This window comes from Oxyura jamaicensis, chromosome 14 (assembly GCF_011077185.1).
Source record: "Oxyura jamaicensis isolate SHBP4307 breed ruddy duck chromosome 14, BPBGC_Ojam_1.0, whole genome shotgun sequence".
Lineage (NCBI taxonomy): Eukaryota > Metazoa > Chordata > Aves > Anseriformes > Anatidae > Oxyura > Oxyura jamaicensis.
Window position 1 is genome coordinate 5,175,083 of NC_048906.1, and position 19,758 is coordinate 5,194,840.

A 19,758-nucleotide genomic window follows, 5' to 3' on the forward strand; every position below is an offset into this window, starting at 1 on the left:
TCTATGAGGCAATGGGATGTGAACGTGGTCTTTGAAGACTGAAACCTCATTACAGTGTAGGGCTTAACATTGTAGCCACTGGTATAATTAACACTTCTGAAAGCTGTTTTGATATAGGTGCCTAAGTCACTTATAAAACTGGATTAATTTCCTTTAATTGCCTGTAGAGTAACGACATGTAATCATTTTTCTTTCCTCATACTTCTGCCATGCACCACAAGGAAGGAGAAAGTTTCTTGTTTGTTTTTTTTCAACCCCCTGGTACAGAATTTCCCGGGAGCTACCTGGTATCTCTGGTACCCCACATCTTCTGCCACTATAGCGTTAGCATGTAGGTATTCAATATAAATAAATATATAAAACCAAACCGAACAAACCCCCCCCACCCTGCACTGCCCACGTTTCTCTCTGGAAGCAGGCAGGGAGGGGGACATGTCAGTTACTGCTCGTCTGGTTGCTGTGCTTCTGGAAGGTGCTCTGCTGCTCCACGGCTGGGGGCAGTGGGAGATGATGAACAGCACCTGTCTCAAGGGTGGCTGGTCAAGCAGGCAGTGCAGAGGGGAACTTAGTGATTTGCTTTTTATTTTTGTAAGTTTGAAAATGATTCTGCCCTGCACCAAATGGTGAAGTGCTTAAGGTTCAGATTTCCCAGTGTAGGTTTTGGCATGGAAACGACGGCAGGCACATGTGATGCTGTCAAGAGGCCAAATCTGAGAGCTAGAAGAGATGAGACGCTGGGTGAGAGGTGGCTGGGCTGATGGTGAATTTGAAGTCTCTGACCTGCAGAAGCCAAACTTCTCATGTCATTAGAAGTGAAAACTTTTGGTCTTGTGGCAGTTTTCTTCTCATTTCTCGATCCTCCTCCTTCCACCTTGGAAGTTGCACTGGTTATTTAGTGCTTTGCGTACATGTAGAGCAGGCAGTGTTTGTACTGCTCCAGAATAAGGCATACCTTGTAACTGCAGGACTATTTTTCCCTAGCATGTTCAGCCACATCTCCTACAGAGCCATCAACCTCAAAGACAGAGCAGAACATGCAACTGTGGAGCTGTCAGCGAAATCACATCGGTCTTAATGCAGAACGGCATCAATTCCTCCAGCCATCAGGCTGAGGGGAACCCGTCAGTGAGCCCTGTGTATACTCCTGGGCTCGTGCTCTCCGGTGGCATGTAAGACAACTGTTGGGTCTTGAAACACAACCCTGATGAGTTTGGAATGGGGGAGGTATGTGCAAATGGGCAGTTTTGGGAAGGGGTAGCTGCAAGCGGTGCTGCAGTTTATTGACAGTAACTTATTGACAGTAACTTACTGACAGTAACCGAGTTCTGTGCTGCTACACAACATGCAGGGCTCAGTGCTTTGCTTCCCTGGATTTCATCACGCTGATACAAATTCATTTCTCTAAATTATGGAGATGTTGTTGAATTGTAATCCTCCTCTTTGATAAACACATCACTGAAGCTGAGATTTATCACATCCTTTGTTTGCCTTTATTCAGTAGACAAGTTACCTGTCAAAGGAGGAAAATAGACTGGTTTGGTATTATTTGCATTAAGTCTCAGCTGATTGTTTCTTGTCCTTAATTCTCCTGTAGCAGCTTGCAATTTGATTGTTAATGTTTTCTTCAAGTAGTTTATGAGCTACCAACATTACGAAGTGATCGGTAATTGCTGGAGTCTGTATCTCCTGTTCTATTGTTCTTTAGAAAGGTTGGATCTGTTCCTCAGTCCTGTCTTTGGGGTCTGTCCTGCCGTTTGTGAGTTCATCAGCGGCAGTGAACTCTGGTCCACGAGCAACTGCGAGTAATTTTGGAAGGATCTGAAGGATAGGTTTTGTTGGTAGGTCTTGGCACCACCTAAGTATTCTTCAGTTATTTCTGACCGCGGTTTGGTTTATGTTCCCACACCTCACGTTGCTAATTTTACTAGTGTTAAGCGTTCGGTCAAGCCGTGGGTTCCACCTCCCACCTTCTCTGCGTGTATTTATATAGCTTAAAGCAAGCAAGCATGCACTTCTCTGCTGCGTGTTCATCTCTCTCTTTTTATTTGTGTTTTTAGGGGGAACAGTTAGCTAAATTACACCTGATTGCAAATAGCATCTGTTTGATGTTGAAGCTCCATACTCTTTCTTCAGTCTTGTTTTGAAGCTTTCTCTTATTATGACTAATTTGGAGTTCGGAGTCTGGAGAGGAAGAGGAGGGGGAAGTCTTGCCACTGATTTCCTATAATGAAGCAGTCTATTAACATTCTCCTAAAATTATCATTAATTAAACAAAAAGCTCATTTAACACTAGGAACAGGAATATTTCTGTACCATCAAAAAGGCACTGAGTGGGAAATATCATTAGGATTCCACTTTACAAAGTCTCTCTCCTCTGCCAGGCGGTAACCCATGCAGAAGTGACAGAGCAAGCGAGCTGTGTGTTTGGGTTTTGGATTAATAGTTGAAGTTCACTCATGTGGAAATAAAGCAGATTTTACTGTGACTAGAATCTGTCATTAAAAAGCCATTATGAGAACCGACCAGCACAACTCCTGCTCTTTCATTGCTAATGACAAAACAATCTGTTCTTTAAAAAACAACAACCCTATATTTTCTTTCAGAGAATGGCGCAGGAGTCTTAACAGAGCAGGAGCTGGGTAAAGAAAGGCAGCTGAAAGATTTATTGATCAATAAAACAGACAATTACAGCTTGTTTATAAAAGGAAAAAAAAAAAAACAACCACCAAACCTCAGGCCTGCAAGCAACACTGAAACTCTAATAATGATAACTCTGGTATCCAGCTTCAAACGATAAAAGTCAATAGGAAGATATAGGATTTCAATAAAATTATGACACTAGATAAACTTCACCCCAGGAACAAATTTTCCCAGGGTGTGTGACTGACTTCAGTGAGATTTGTAACTTTAATTTCTTTCTTATTGATTTTTCTTTTCTTCAACTAATTAGAAAGTCTGTGGTGAATTCTGTGTGTATATGTTTGAGGAGGGGCTAACAAGCATCAACAGGGATGGGGCATGAGTCTTTATCTATCTATGGTCAAATGGCATTTTTAGTTTTTTCGGTGTGTTTTACTCTTTCTCTGCTTCCGTTTCACAGCAGGGATTTGCTCGTTCTCCTCAGCACGCGGAGATTGGAAGCCGCGGGCTGCCTGCCCTTGGGGACGTGCGGTAGCGCTGCTTCAGTGACCTGGGTTTGTTGGCAGGGATGGCGATAGCTGCGCAGTGCTTCTTTGAACACTTCTCAGGTCTGTCCCTAAAATTAACACCGAAGTCCTGGAGGACTCTCCTATATTACTGCTGTTTCTGAACTTCTCTTGTAGCCCTCTGGTGTGTCAGTGCCAGGCAAAGAAACTTTTCTGTTTCTTCGAGCAGCTTACCAAACAGCTCACGTTTGGGCTTTACACAGGAGAAGGAACAGGGAAGGTGGTGGAAGAACTGGAGGGAAGTTTGATGGTAGGGGAGGGTATTTGGTGAAGGTGTGATCCAGAACTTTCCCCTAGCAGGTTTTAAGGGGATTGGCTCCAGTTTGTGATTACTATTATAAAACATTTTAGTTATTTGTACAGTAGTAAGAGGGATATTCTTTTGGTGAATTGACTGTTGCTGGCAGAAGGAAAGGAAACTTTAATCTTTGAAAAATTCGCTATTCTTCCTCTCTTTCAAACGTACAGCTGCAAGATGGAGCACCAGAGTTTGCTGTGGGACATTAATTTCCTAGGTTTATAATGAACATCAAAACCAGCTATTGTGCTTTTAGGGCATGGTTGGAGTAAGCTACATTTCTGTTCTGGTGTTGATTAGAAACTGTCAAAGTAAAGAGCACCTGGAAGTGTGCCGTGTTGAGGTCCTCGGAGGAGCGGGAGAGCAAGAACTGCCCTAGGTGATCTGCCAGTGCGAAGGCAGGGCGCGAGCTGTGTGTAGGCGAAGGTGCTCTCTGCTGGGTAACTTCAGGAAATTCTCAGGGGGACCCCCTTTTAGTAACCGTGCTGAAAATTCTCCTGATAGGGACCCACGTAGAAAGCAGGAAAGCAGAGGTGTTGGAAAAAGGTTAGAGAGGGCATATTCAAGTCACTCGGGAAGTCTTTGGGGTTGGGGAGTATTTTGTGTTAGATAAGGAGATACTGCGGCAATTATTAAATTAGGATTACATTTTAGAGACTCTTTTTAGACAGAAGACTTCTCAGCAAGAACTTGTGTTTCCTGCCAAACTAACAAGGTTTAGGAGGAAGGGAAAAGCTCTCAGTAAGTGCTCTTGATGGGGAGGAATTGGAAAATGGAGCTGGGGACCACTTGTTGGAAGCTGAGAACTGATTTCATTACAGTATTAATATTTAGAAATAATTAAAGAGGAGAACTAGGCTCCAGGATCAAGTGTTTAATTGTGCCACCTTTTATTTCAGCTTTTCAGCCCCTTTTTTTCCAATACAGCTTGTGCTGTGTTTACTGGGCATGCTTTTTCCTGACAACTTTAATATCATCCTTTTGGTAGAAGGCTTTTTTGTCAAGGTCTGGAGTTGATTTTAGGAGGAAGACCACCCTGTAGGAATGCTCCCATCCTCATCCAGTGCCACCTGCTTTCACCTTGGGATGAGAAGGGGAAGTTTGTTGTCCTTGGAGCTGAACAGCTTGGGGAACTGCTAGGATCTTACTAGGGACGACTTAGGTGACCTAATATTCAGCAGTTAATTGGAAGCTGAGTGTGATGGGAATTGCCAGGGGTCCTGTTTGCTGCTGAGGAAATGCTAAGGAGTTTGGGACTGTCCTCCTGCAACGGACAGAACGTTGTTGTGTTAAATTATCCCATTGATGAAAGATGCTTAGCAGAAAATTAGGATAGCGGAGCAGCTTGGAGTACAGAGAGAATGAGCGAGAGGATGGTGTAATTACGGATCTAATTGCAGCAATTTGCAAGGATCAAACCAATAACTTCACTAAATGCCATCCTTATGTTCTCTTCTGTGTTCTAGGCAATGATTCTGGAATAAATGGGGAACAAAAGTCATCTCCTGAGCATAGGCAGGCTGCCTTCTGGAGAGTGCACTTGGCAGTCTGGGCAGTGTGTGTGGATGTTGCTGGGGGAGGAGAAGGATGAAGCCTTCCTGTACTACTCCTTTTCTGCTAAACAAGTTCATTATAAGGCAGGTGCAGTGTGGCTCAGGTTGCCTTTCCTCCTTCTGCAGGAACACGGAAGTATTTCCTTTCATGTGTCTGTCAAATCAATAATTCTTTCTAAACTTTATGTAAAAACTGTTCTTTCCTTAAAAAAGTGTTTCTCCTCGGTCAGGCCCGAGCAAGAAGCCAATAATAGCTTTCAATACCATTTATGTTAGGACCTGTTTTTCTTTATTATTTTATTAACACCGTTCTGTCAGCCTCAGGCTGGGCTTTGGTCTAGAGTCTTTGTACCTGCTGCGCAGCCCAGCGATCGAGGCTGACCTTTCAACACATTGCAGGCTCTGAGCACACACCACACCTCTGGTGGTCCCCCCTTCTTATTTTCACACCTTGAATTTGAATGTTCCTTCCCTTCCTCATGCATACACTTGTTATCCACGATCAGTGTTTGACCTTTACATTTTGAAAGGGGGAGACAACCTTCATGTACAGCCTTGCTCGACTGAGCAGTTAGCATCGGCTTCTCTTTCTGAAATACAGCCGTTTACATTTGGGAGTGATAGGGAACTGTTTTTTTTTTTTCCCGGTAATTCCTGATTTCCCCAAGAGCAGAATCCCAGTGAAATATTTCAGCGTGGCTAAGCTGGGTTTGTGAAGCGCTCCGGTTTTGACGTAGTAGTAGTGGTGGCCTGGGAGCTGCACAGCTGTAAAGCTGAGCGATCTTCTAATAATATTTCGGATGTTTGTGATTGCAGAATTCACACAAGATAACTGGTTTGCCCTGGACATTTGTACATTGCTGTAACAGGGCAAGATAGCAAATTTCAGTAATGAAAGGGAGGCAGCACTGTAAGATTTCCTAGGAGTTTTTGCTCTTTTGATTTATGCAGAGGGAGTGTGCTGCTTTGACTCTGTTCTGTAGCCTCGCGAACATCAAAGTTCTTCAACACGGTCAAAAGATAAAACACTTCCATCAGCTGGCTAATCCCTGTCTGCATATTGCACTGTAAACCGTAAGCTCCTTAACACATGCCTGACTTGTGGAAATGTTGTTCAGCCTCTTGTCCCCATTCTTCTCCCCCATTGTCTTGGAGGTAGGCAGTAGGTGCCCCCTGAAGTTGGGAACGCATCAGAGAATACTGCAACCAGGGACCTGCACAAAGTTTTATATTTAGCTTTCAATCCAGCCTTTGTACTTGGGAGTACAAAAGCTCTCCGAGCAGGGAAAGGGATCCTTCTTTTTGTCTTTCTCTGAAAATGTTTGGTTATAATTGCCAGCAAATGGAAAAGTGAGGCAAACACATTCTCTGCAGGATATTAACCTCTGAAAAAATATTTATTATAAACGCTGAATATTGCAGTGTTCAACAAGTGATCAGTCGCATACCATTTAGAGGATGTTTGCTCTCAGCCACTTTGTTCATTGTCAAATCTATTTCATTTCTATTGCCACAATTCTGTTCGTTCATTGCTGGAATGCTTTGGCAGGAAAAATGTCAAGTGCTACACTAAATATTTTGCTGAAGAAACCCATTCAGCATGTTGAATTAGAATAGTGTCTCCAAAAAGAAGGCAGGCTGTGTTTTCAGTTGGTATGTGCTTGTTAGCGTATGCATGCTGCTTTCATGTACACAACGCAGTCCAATTTCTCACTTCTCGGGTTAGCATGATTTGTTTTGTTAGATCCTTGTGTTCACATCCGTGGCTCAATGCCCACATGAAGACCATGAATTTATGTCCATCAGGGTTCCTTTGCCATGTGAAGGAACGACGGGGAAAAATAATGGGCAAAGTATTGTTCTGGGAACCCTCCTCTCTGAGTGGGCTCAGGGGCTTTATCCCTGAAGGTGATTTGTGTTCTTCCCGACAGGAGCGTGATGGCATGCGAGCAATCCTGGAGTCGTATGACAGCGAGCTGACCCCGTCGGAGCACTCGCCCCAGCTGAACCGGCGCATGCGGGAGGCTGAGGAGATGGTGCAGAAGCTGCATGCTCATAACACGGAGCTGGAGGTAATAAGGAAGCATCCTTCTCTAACCCCTGTGGTGAAATAGCTGCGACCTTTGAGATGGAATGGCCTAGTGCTGTGGTCTGCTCTCACAGAAGACAGATTTGCAAAATGCAGATTTCAGGGTTCGGGGATCAGTAAGACCCACAAGCTGTATGCTCTGGGATCTGGTCTCAGCGATGCACTGTAGCGCCTGTGTAGCAAGGCTCTTCTAAATGCAGTGTAAGCAAGGGGGTGTTTATTAGAGCTTTACTCTGAGGGCTGACAAGTAAAGTATCTGCCTGCTGTTATCTCTTCTTTTCATGGCTTTAGGCCTGAAAACCCCAGTAATGTATATAAAATTATATAAAATACCAGTAACTGTATTAATTTTTTTATACTAGGGTTTCCTCTAAGAAAAATATTTTTGCCAAAGACAGAAGTATTTCTCAAAGGAACGTTTATATTATTACTACTTCTCTTTATGTAAATTTGTAGTCTGAAACATGACTGGAATGAAGTAAATGATAACATCTATTTGCCAAATTGTTCCCTACTTCCCTGCTCTATTTTGTCATATTGGAATGGTCACGAGTTGAAATATCTGGAAATATGTCTGTGGTCTTAAATCTTGGCAGTTTCATTGCATAGGTTTTGCAATTACTGTAAGCATGTGAGTTTTCCTTTCCTCGTATCTAGTTTCTCCAGCCCGTAGATTTATGGATGCCATAATTCAAATGGAGTAAAACTTGTAGTAATTGATGCTCCTGCGATTCCCATTGAAGCTGTAGATTGGACTGCCCCACTGTGTATAAATCTCCTTGTTGCTTCTGTCATCTTTAAAATGCTCTTTTCTTCTCTTGGTAGGGTGGGGGGTTGAGGCAGGCAGTACTGCTTCCCCTGACCTGACCTTTAAAGCCTTAGCAGGCAGAGCAGCGTGGCATGAGATCCGCTTCCTGCTGTTGCCAAGAAAAAGGGTTCTGTCAAGTTTGGGGCAAGCTGGTAGAGAAATTAGGTGGTAACATTCAGTGAAATGGGAACTTGCCTGAATTGCTTCATCTCTGAATGTTTCTCCACGTTGTTGTTTGATCACTGTATTGCTTAACACCAGATGACACTGACATGAAGCGTTAGGTGGCTGATTCCTCCTGTTTTCCTAGCTGTTCCCAGCAGTGGCTCCGGGTTGATGGAGGGAGGTTTCACTGAATAGGCCAAATGTTCACGATGTCTTTGGGCAATAGCAAGTTACTTTTTCTTCTTCAGATGAAAGCACGGAGGAGTGTAGGAACCGCTTCCTACATGCCTTTATTATTTGTAGGGAACAAATGATAAGTTTGTCTTCGTGGTTATGGATTAAGGGCTACACAGAAAATTTCAGGAAAGAGCTGGTTTCTCTGGAGGTTTGGTTTTGTGTAATGTCAACCTTTAAGCCTTTCAAAGACTTTGCTACAAGCAGGATTCAAAGTCCTGATATTCCCCTTGTAAAGTCAAATTTTATGCTTCGCTTGATTGTGTTTGCCTTTCTGTCTGCAATGTTGATGGCTGAACCCAACCTATTCTGAAGTTCTGGGGAAAAGTTTTTTGTTCTAGTAAAAATCTGAAAACTAGAAAGGGAAATTGAGGTACAGGTAAGACTCCTGGTGTCTCATCATCGGGAGCAGCTGCTGTAATCCACTGCCTGTAGATCAAAACAATGGTTGATAGCAGCTATTAATAACTTCTAACATAATGCTCTGCACCTCCCCGCTCTGCTGAAGCTCCGCACAAATTTTAGAAATGTTGACACCTGCGTGACTCATCTCACAAACAAACGGAGGAGACGGCAGGAATGAGGCACCTTGGAGCCTCGGATGATTTCTGAGGTGTGGGCTGAACCATCTCTGACGTTTACTTCAACATGTTTAAGTCAGCATGGCAGAAGGGATGGGGCATACCCGGCACACCTGATGTGGATGGGCTGGGAGGGCAGCAGGCAGCTGGCCTGCAGGGTAGCACGGAAGAACGAGAAGAGTCCATCTGCAAGGAGTGTGCAGGTGGTGGCAGCAAAGCAACAACGTGCACAACTGCTCTGAGATCCTGTGAAAGGCTGGGGAGGCCGTGAAGAGAGAGCGATGGAGCAGAACCGAAAAGCACAGACTGACACAATTGCATTTTGCTTGTTGCTTCTGCCTTTCAGCTTTTTTCATAAGCCTTAAAAAATCACACCCCTTTTCTCCTCACTGGCTTGTTTTATCACAGGGTGTTGTTTTTTCCCCTACTGAAAATTTCTTTTACCAAAATCTCTTCCTGTGTTCCCTAGCAGAGAGCCCTTTGATACTCATAAAGCTATCTGACACGTTTCCTCTGGCTGCCCTAATCTATTAGCAGCAGCCCCACCTCAGAACAAGCAGTAGAGGGGAAAAAGTGATGTTTTTAACAGAGATTTTTCTTTCCTGTGAAAATGGAGGTTTTCCATTCATTCGAGCAGCATCTCGGTGTGAAGCCAGGAAGCTCTCAGGTAAAGACAGCGATGGTGATAACCCAGCACCAGAGGGGAGGGAGACACGTGGGGCTAGGAAGATTTGTGCTGAGGCAACAGTTTTTAACTCATTAGGGAGATGAAGTCTCTGGTAAGTCTTCTGCTTGATGTATAAATGAAGGTGTGAAGCCGTTTTAAGGAACACAGGGAATGAGAGAGAAGTGTGTAGGCCCTGAAGGGCAACAGGAGAGGTTTGCGCACGCTGCGAGGATGGAGTTGTGTGGTACAGAGCTGTGTCTGGCTCCCTCTGTGCCAAGCCAGCAGGAGCCTCGTGGGGCAGGACGGCTGCTGGGCACGCTGCTGGGTCTGCATCCCAGACCCCATCGGGAATACAGGCACCTCTCCAGAAACCCAAATGCAGAACGATGCCTCCATCCCAGACCGCTTCAGAGGCACCGTGTTGCTGCCTAAGAACTCGTCCTGTCAGAGCCTGATGGAGCAGAGAACAGGAGGACAAAGACGGGCTGATGGGGGACTTTAAACCCCCTTCATTGATGGCTGATGAGAAAAGCTGGATCTCTAATGCATGAACATGCAAACACGTAGTCTGTTCTGGGGCTGGAAATGATTGCTTTATCCTCCCCAGGACTGCCTGCCCCCGGCACAGCCCCTGTTCCGCAGTGCCCATCTGTCCACCGAGGTTCAAGAAAGCTCTTTACGGAGCGTTGAATGTAAAGCAGGGGGGAGATGCAGGAAAGATACCGTCTGAAATGGTGGCTGAAAAAAAGCAAGCGGTCTGTGTCAGCTTATTTCAAGCAGTTAATGAAGTGTCACTCACCATCTTTTTAAAAGTGTGTTTTGGAACTGAAGAGGGAATGAGTTTGTCTCTGGCCAGCATGCTATAAATACATAAAATAAACAGAATTGTAGCTGTGTTTTTATCCTGGCATGAATTTGCAGTTTGACGCTGGTGATATTAACAATTTTCTTGCTGATCTTGATTAATTTTTTCTATCATAGCTCCCATTAACTCTAATTTCAAGGTAAATATGACAAAGCAAAAAGCCTCTGTGCATGTGGAAGCTATTGTGGAAAAGCTCTGATGTGGAGATTAGTGTTTGAAAAGTTAAATCCAGCTGCACAAAAGAGAAATCATCGTAAATATAACTCCATTAATAGCTATTTTATTACAACACACTTGGCTCCATATGAAACTTTAATGAAGAGAGATTTGCAAGGAAGATTCACGCTGACACCTCCAATGGTCTCTAGCATTTTTTACATTGAGAGATGTACACTGCGAGCACCATATGTAATCAGTTAATTATGAATCTGACAGTTTCAGCACATGAAATGCCATATGGTCTGTGTTTTTTCACCATGGGCATTACTGGAGACCTCAAAACTCCCTGACCAAAACCTGTCACCTTACCTGCACCTGGCAACTGCAGCTCATCTGCTGGCGGTGGAAATCGGCAGCGCTGTGCATGAGAGGTCAGTCACAAACCTGCTCCTTGCAAAGTGAGTTACTTAGCAGTCACCCTGGTGTTTAAAGCTCTAAAAATTTACGTGTGGATGCAATAAAATGTTTATTTGAGCAGTTAACAGTTTCTCCTTGTCTCTCACCTGGCTCCTCCTTCAGTGCCTTTCCACTTCCCCCCCCCCCTCCCTTTGATCCACTCTTCATGCTTGTCTTGCTTTATCCCTCTGCTGAGTTTCCTCTCCCCCTCAGAGGTACGTTGCATCTTTACATAGCAGAAGGGCTTTCTGTGCTGATGGGAACTTTGCAGAGAAATTTCCTTCCATCTGTGCAAAGCGCAGAGGAGTTTGTTTTGTTTTCAGACTTCTCCTGCCTGCTTTCCCTACCTCTCCGCTGCCATCCAACCTTTGTGCACTGTTTTTCTGGGTGACAACTGCGAGAAGTAGTGCGAAGGTTACCTTTCTCACTTTGGATGTCCATGAGGAGCAAATCTGAGTCACTGGAGCTTTCCTGCCACTCCAGAATGGCATGGGTTTCACTTGCCCAGGCTTCTGCTGTCATTGTAGCCTCTTATCTGCAACTCAAGTGGGAGAAAACAGACTCTCTCTGGAGATGATGCTGATGTGCTCCATGCATCAGCTACCACTGATTGCTGAAGCAGTCAGAGGGCTGGACATCATCTTCTGACAAAACAAACACCTTGTCGAAATAGCATGCTGCACCTGAACGCTTTGGCATCTCTTGGCAGCCGCGAGCCTTCCTGGGAGCTGCTGCAGTCTTTTGTTTCTTTTATTTTCTAGGGAAGAGCCAGGTCAGGCTTTGTGTCCTCTGGCAGTCCTGCAGAATGGATTATCTTGGGTTCCCTCTTCTCTCACACGTTTCATCTTCCTTCAGACCTGAGTGACCTTGTCAAGTCAGGGAGCCATTACTTTCCTCCCCTCCACTGTACAGCTGCCAGCGGCTGTGTTTGGGGAGAGCGCCTTGCAAATAACCATCATATAAATGAGGAAGTCGACTCATGAGGGGCTTAATGATTTGTTAAAGGTGGCAGTCCCTGCTCTGTGGAAGAGGAGTGCCCCTTCAAACTGGTTCATGCTGCAACAGAGCCCGTCTCTATGTATTGAGACGTGTTTTTTTGTTTTGTTTTGTTTTCTTTTCTTTTGTCAAACTAGATTTTAAAACTCAATTACTATTATTGTTTTTGAGGAGCTTCTCCATTTTGGATGTGTCCTGAAAATCAGCCATAGATGAAGAGGAGCAGTGTATGGCATTGCCTGTGCTACAGACATTCTGCACAAAGCAGCGTTGTTTTCACTAAGGATAGATTTTACAGCTCGTTTGAGTGTGGATGCTCTGACAGTTTAAGAATGGCTTTAAGTCACCAGTTCCCAGGGACCACTGCTAAACAGAAACAAGCCTCCATCCTTCTTAAGAAATGAGAATGTTCTGGCACCAACTTGTGTTGAGTAAATTAAATCATTAACTAAGACAGTATCTGTACCTTTAGCCTGTGGTAAGCTGCTCTAGAGACAAACCCTCAGAAAAATGGGCAGTTGCACAACAACAGTGAGCTGCGGATTGAAATAGGCTATGGAAGCGCGTGGGGCAGGAAAGCCTTTTCCAACCCCACTGCCACCTTGTGCTTCGAATGCAGTAAAAGCATGGGGTGACATTGTAATTTTCATCATCTCATGCTCCTAAGGTAGTCATGGTCCGTGATGCTCTGCCTCTAGTTCTCTTACTGACCAGAATCTATCTTGACTCTAAACTCAGAAATGTGTGCTACCAGTTAATGTTACCCACCGGTGGCAGCGATGTAGGGAGTTACGGTCGGCCTCCTGCAAACTCCACTCTGAAGCATTTTGGTTTGTTTAAAGCCAATGTAATCAGCACTGGGTTTAAGTGGCAGCGGCTGGAAATACACCCAGCCTAGGTGACACCATGGTGCTACAGCCAACCCTCTGTCTAGGCGTGATGCTCCGGGGACGTGAGTATGCCCTCGTTCTGTGAGCCCAGTGTCTTTGTCACCACTTGGGGATGTTTCCAGTGTTACCTCTGGAGGATCTCACTTCAGGAGACCAAGGAGACTGGTAGATGTCAGCAGCAAAGATCCTGACCCCAAACTGCACTCCCCTCAAAGTGCTCTTGGTGTTAACAGATCTTCCTGTAGGCTCTCCTGGCGACGTTGTGAATAACCAAGCACAAACAAGGCCTGACCTGGGGAATTTGAACTGCCTTCAACTGCACCGGGCTATAGGAGGCAAGAGGGGCAGATGAACTGGGTCTAAATTCTTACAAAAGATTTAAAATTGGGTTCTTTTTAATGATGTTTTGGAAAGAGAAGATAACTGATGTGCAGTTATGAGTCATGTTTACCACAATAGAACAGGGGAGAGCATTTCGTGTGGCGTTGAGAGCTTTAAAACGCTTTACGCCGGGGAGCCTGCTTGCCTGTGCCTGGAGATACGGGCTTTGCAATTAGATGTCCTCAGGTGGAGGAGGCAGCAGGAACACATTTGGAGTGGGAATGGTAGCCCCGTCCCCAGCAGATGGCAGCGGGCAGAGGCGGCGCACAAAAGAGCAGCTTGATGCGCTGTGGTGCACCTCGCCTCCCGCTGCCAGCGGCAGGGCTGGGAGCTGGGGGGGAGGCCGGGATGCAAACAGGGTGGTGGTAACAACAAGTCTCTGCCTCCGCAGGCAGGAGAGAGAAGGAAAGAGCCAAATTAAGCATCTGGAGAACGAGGTGAGGAACAGGTAGCTGTTAGCTTCTTGAAGGGGAGGCTTTGGAAATGTAGAAATACAATTTGTGTGTGGGTCTCCGGTTGTTGTTGCCAGGCAGTGCAAATGAGGGGGCTGGGGGTCAGCAGGGAGGCTGCTGGGCACCTTCCTTCAGTGCTTGCCCCACTTCCCACTGGTTGCTTTCTACAGTTGCAGATTTTTTGTTTGCAGAAACGTTCAAAAATGAGATTAATTGCTCTCTGTGTTTAATTCAGAGATCTAACTCTTTGATCTCTTCCAAGCTGGAAAGCGCAGTGACTTCGAGCAGTGCAGGTCTCACCCACATCAACAGCCATCACTGGCAGCAGGGCTTGTGTCTGGGGGTGCCTGAGTGATCCTGGGCAGGGAACGATCAAAGCCTCCTCAACAGCTTCTGGGGTACGTGGTGACTCGGCATGGCCTGTCTGCAACGCGGTGATGGGACCCCATGGAGGCAATGCCCCATCCTATTTCTGAGCTGCTTCCGAGCACACCCAGCCCAACGCCTCAAGCAGGCGGTGCATATGTGGGCTCAGCCCGAAGAGTATTTTGCTGCCTGGCTCATTAGGGACAGGATAATTAGCCAGTGCTGGCCTATTGGTCTCCAGACCAAGAACCAGGTTTGTTTCTGTTGGGTTTCCCAGAGGTACTCTGACCAGCGCATCTCATCTCGTTTGAATTGTGCTGGTAAATCCGTCCTCAGTGCTGGGCAGCTCAGAGCTAAGGCTGATGTTTAATGTCCTCTGATTATTAACACTGCTACTCAGGAACATTCTTGCATTGATGAAAGCTTCAGCAGCTTGTGGAAACGAAGCAATTCTGAGAGAAACAAGGAAGTATCTTGTGCAAAAATAAGAAGTGGAGATTGCACATTCATAAAACACCACAGAAATTTTAGCTGTTCCTTAGTTCTGCCTTGTATTAATGACATTAAAAAGCGCTTGTCGGAGCATCTTAAAGAGATGTGCTGAACTTGTTGAGATCGGTTGATTTTTAAACTGATTGGATTTGAATTCTGTGATTTATAGTGCTTCATTTCAGAATAATTACATGATCTCTCCATAATTTAGTATTTAAAGTATGTATTTATGAGTGTTTTCATGTCATCTTTTAATTCACAATGATGGTCTCCTGTGGGAAACAGGGATTAAGGTTTTAATGATAATTTTCTATTTAAAAACACACCATCAACTTTTATCTAGAGCTGGGCTTTCCCAAAGATTTCCCTGCAGGGCCAATGTCTGTAATTCTTTCTGCCCTGGAGATGTCAGCCCTCCTTGCATTCCTGGACCGGGGCAAAGGGATGGGGCCAGCCTGGTGCCAGAGGGCTCAGCACTGGGATCTCTGCCTCCCTGCCCCTGGGCACGGAGTCGGGGCTCGGTGCCGCGCTGGGCAGTGTACGTGGAGAGCCGGCAGCCTTGATACGTGACTTCTGCCCAGCTCGTTTTCCAGCTACAGAGCCTTGTTCCAGTCCTGTTACCTCCTAGTCATAACGTGAACGCTTTGAGAAAATGACAACAGCACAAGCTGTTCCCATGCACTTGTGGATCCGAACGCTGCTGCTCTTTGCAGTTTGCACGAACTGTAACATCCCTCTTAATGCACTTCATGCTTTGCGTATTTTGGAGCTCAGAACAGCCGTAGCTGCTGTCTTGGTTTTCTTCTTGAAGCCCACTGTTATTTCCAGTTTTGGTCTTAATCACCAATAGTGGAAGGGGCGTTTCTTCAGGGAACTAATCAGTCTAAAAGCCTGGGTCAGCACAGCACGTGAGCACACGTTGCGTGGTGCCTAAATGCCAGAAATGATTGCAGTTATTTTATTGCAGCACATACCCAGGTATTCACCTTCAGTGCTTTCTTCTCTGGAGTTGTGGTTGCTCCCATATCTTCTCCTTGGTGTTTGCTATGGGCTGGTTTGTCCATGCACTGCCCCTTTTCCATCTCCCCAGTCTTATTAATTTCTTATTAAGTTCCTGAATTAGAGCGCAGTACTATTGCAAGTCCTAACTTGGGCAGTGTTTGAAGCAAGGTTGCTGGAGTTCTCTCTCTGTTTTTCTCCCTTCCATTTTTACTTAAATGTGCTTAGCTTACTGATGCTTGGAAAAGACTGGGAAGAGAGTAAGTGAAAAAGCCAGCTGATAGGGGTTTTCACCAAGCTGTGAATAAAAACTAAGCTGTTGATATAGATCTCCTCTGTTCAGGGGTGGTCCAAGTAAATTGTAAGGAACAATTCTGTTTTCTCAGAGGCTTTGCAATTTATCTATTTGCTTTAATCAGTGCTAATGTCAAACGTGCTTTGATTCTGCTAAAAGCTTTTCAGCAAAACAAACTGAAAGCCCTAAGTTTTGGAGAAAGTCACAGTCTTCTTGTAATGCAAGTTGTAATGTTTTCCTTTTGAGACTGATGCTGTGTTATAGAACAGGCAGTGCTACAGTGCAATACATGTGTCATGAATCCTGCTGCGGTGACAGTAACACAGATAGGAAATACACGGCACGTTATTTTGACAGACTGAGGTGATTTATATTTTCAATTTGTTTAAATGGCCATAATGGCTATAGTGAGCTTAGCTTTGACAGATGTACGTTCATGTTTCAGTTCTATTCAAGACCCCATTAAAAGTCAAACTGATTTCTGTTTTAAAGCATTGATTTTTATCTGTTCAATGTTTTCTTGCCTGCTTTCCAAACGTCGGACTTACAAACATGAATTCTTGCGACATCAACTTCACTTCCTCTTGGAAAATTGCTAAAACAGCTCATTTTTTTCCTTTGGAAACCTATTTTCTGGGAAGAGTTGCTAAACCTGAATATTTTTATTTTTTATAGGAAGTCCACAAGAATCTTGAAAGATGATGTTACTCTGTATAAAAGCCCCGTGATATATTCGGTAGCTGTGCATGGGAACAGAGTAATTGTTTCATGCAGGTTATTTTAAGTAGAATATCTTGTATAAGGAGAGAGATTTTTTGAGGCTGGTTTGTACAGAGACTGTCTCCAGACATTATTTATATATGGGAAGAAATGATAAATGTCTGTATCAGTATCACCTCATGGGAACATCTCTTGAGAGCCCACGAGCTCTGAATTTTCTTCAAGTCCAGGGCAGGGCAGAGCTGGGACCTGGCCTAGTGGCAGAGACCACAAACCGATGAGCCTTGCCGCACGTGGCTGGAGACCCCAGGGCTCTGACACTGCAGTTTTTGTTAAGTGGGGATGGCTTTGGCTCCTCCGTGTGCTCAGAGATCAGCATGCAGAACTCCTGAATGGAGGGAAGCTGTCACCGTTATGTGTGGTATTGATTTAAAGTAAGTTGCTCCATGTGGTTGGCATCGGCTGCCCAGGGATCTCTGAGCCACCAATGCTCAGTGTCATCCCTGTGGATATTTGTAGCAATATAAGACGTGATTGGTCTTAAATTCTTCCAGCATACCTGATACCAAGCTTGTTGGAAAGTGGTGGGCTTTATTTATCTATTATTGTTACCAAAAGGGCACGGTGTAGGTGTATATACGTAGGCGTTCCTGGTGCTAGTTCAGGAAGGCATATCTAAAGAGGTCCAGATGACCTGCTTTATGCTCTTAAAACAACGTAGCATCCCAAGCTAATTCTACAGTCTTATTGCTTTGTTGTTTATGTACGTTTCTGAAGACAGCAGATGAGACAATCACAGCTATATAGAGAAACAATGTTTATCTTTGCGGTGCAGCATGACCTTATCGTTCATAAGTGCCATTTTCTCTCCAGATAACGAGCACCTTTTTATTTAGGCCAGACAAAACTCAAATTCCCTGTAGCTGCCTTCTACAGCCCATCAGCACTTTACAGATTATGTTATTGTAATTGTTGCTGAGAATAACTTCTTCTGCATTCTGCTTGCTTGCTCTTGTTTCTGAACAGCAGAGGGGAACTGAGAGCCAAGAGGCCACTCTTGAGTCTTTGAGAACATCTTGGAGCTGCTGCGCGGCACAAATGCAGCCATTCCTACAAGTGTACATTTTATTTAACCTCTCTATATGGCCTCTTTGACAGAGAGAGAACTGAGAGCAGTTTTGGCATCTATCAGCCGATGATGGACAAACAGGCTGCTGATGCCCCGAGGTCAGCCCTCCTGACACGCAGGCAAAGGTGAAACCTCCTAGCTCTTTATCTGCTTGGTTAAGAAGAGAGAAAATTTAAGTGTGAACAGAAGGATAAAACCCCCAACTGTTCCCTGTTCTTATCCACAAATATCTACAGAAGGGAGCTATCTGCCATGTTCTGTGTTGCTGTACCTGGTGCTGCTGCTTGATTTAATTCCACCTGCAGCGTTAGCTGCATGCACTAACCGCATCCTGCACAATGCCCCTCTGTGAACGTGCACGCGGCTCTGAAGCATGGCGCTCAGCCGCAGAGCACCCAGTTCAGTACGTCTTGTACCTTTGTGGTGGGAGCTAACAGCTGAGATTATCTTGGCATTTGTTCTGAATCCCTTCCTTGCCCTGCCAAATAGAGATCTTTTATACTTTACAGCACGGCTTTGCTAGACAGACACTCAGGTGCGAGGAAACTCAAAGGTTTCTAATGGTGCCATCGGGCTGCTTCACCTTTTGCCTTGTCAGTCTGCATTTGCTGGAGCGAGAAGTGATTGTGAGTTGCTGGATTGCTTTCCTGAAATGAGTTGCTGTTTGGTTCGCTCAGAGAGGATAAACACTCGCATCTCAAAAATACCATCCTGTCTGGTGTCTTTGTTGGCAGTCTCAGCAGAAGGGCCAAGGGCTGAACGGGCCGTGGTTAGGATAAAATTGCAGTGCTCCCTCTGGAGTTAATCCTTTCAGATGACAATTGAGAAACACTGATGGGGCAACACAAGGAAATGCGTACTTTTGTTCCTTTAGCTGTGTCTGTTTTATTGGATAAACAAGGGACTTCAGCCCCAGGTTGGTCAATCCTGCGCTTGCCCTTCACAGTGACTGTCATGCGAGTTTTTACAGTGTAAATTAAACCAATGGTTGGCAAGCCCAGGATATATATCACACCTGTCCTGTGCAAGGGTGGTTTGTTCACCCTTTTCAGACTAGATGTGGGAGAGAGAAGGAGAGTGAGTGGACAGGAAGCAACAAGAGTCATGGAAAAATATGGCAGTTATTTAGAGAAACAGTTACTCAGCCTAATAAAATGGAGTTTATTAGAAATATTCCCGCAAATGCTTTCCAGAAGCCACATTCTCTCTGGGAATAACTCACATTCCTCCAGCTTTGTTGTTCAAGTATTTTCACTTCTCTTACAATGCGGATGGTTACTTAACTTTAACAGCTTTGATTCCACTCCTGTTTTGGATGACCCTTACCACACGCCAGCTGCACGAACACTTCCAGTGCTTTGCTTTAATGAGTGCACTTAATGGTGTATGGGACCCAGTATGAAGAAAAGACTGGAAATTAGTCTGAGATGGCCCGCAGAAGCTTGAGTTTTCCGATAAGAATTTAATGATAACACAAAAGCCTTCTTAGAGTTGAGGGGATCGTCAGGGCATTCTCATTCCTGACTCACAAGCGTATTTTTCCTGTGTCCTCCTGACTTAGCTACCAGCCTCAACCTGCCTACAGAAAGCGGGTCCATCACAGCACCCACCCTGAGCGCTGCTTCTGTAACCGCAGCCGAATTAACTTCTGCACCCAAGCCAGCACCGCAGCTGGCTATCGCGTTGTGCGTGCGGTGGATGCTGTCTGGTACCTCTTTTTCTTTCCGTCCCTGCTTACCGTGAGCGTAGCCCAGCTCCTAAGTGATGCTCTGACATAGCTGTGTGCGTCTCCTCCCATCCTTCAGCCCTCTGGAAAGCTAGTCAGAAATGGATTTGTGCACTTCATGCATCTGAACTTCATCATGTGCTTATATCCCTCCCTCCCACGCCTCTTCCTTTTCTGTTTCTTTATCTTTTAACCACATTTGTCCTGCCTTGTTAGCCACCCCCTTTCCAA

The 19,758-nt window shown here is 45.1% G+C and overlaps 1 protein-coding gene across 3 annotated transcripts in view; it reads left to right on the top strand.

Moving 5' to 3' along the window:
- The window catches only part of MAD1L1 (mitotic arrest deficient 1 like 1), a 349,790-nt gene that overhangs the window by 137,526 nt on the left and 192,506 nt on the right, over nt 1-19,758 (top strand). For 2 of the 3 annotated variants that reach the window (XM_035339410.1, XM_035339411.1), the window contains exon 12: nt 6,989-7,129. In XM_035339410.1, the coding sequence (XP_035195301.1) occupies nt 6,989-7,129 (141 nt within the window). Of the gene's footprint in view, nt 1-6,771; nt 6,906-6,988; nt 7,130-19,758 lie in introns of those variants that run through there. The other variant, XM_035339412.1, reaches the window with a different exon arrangement.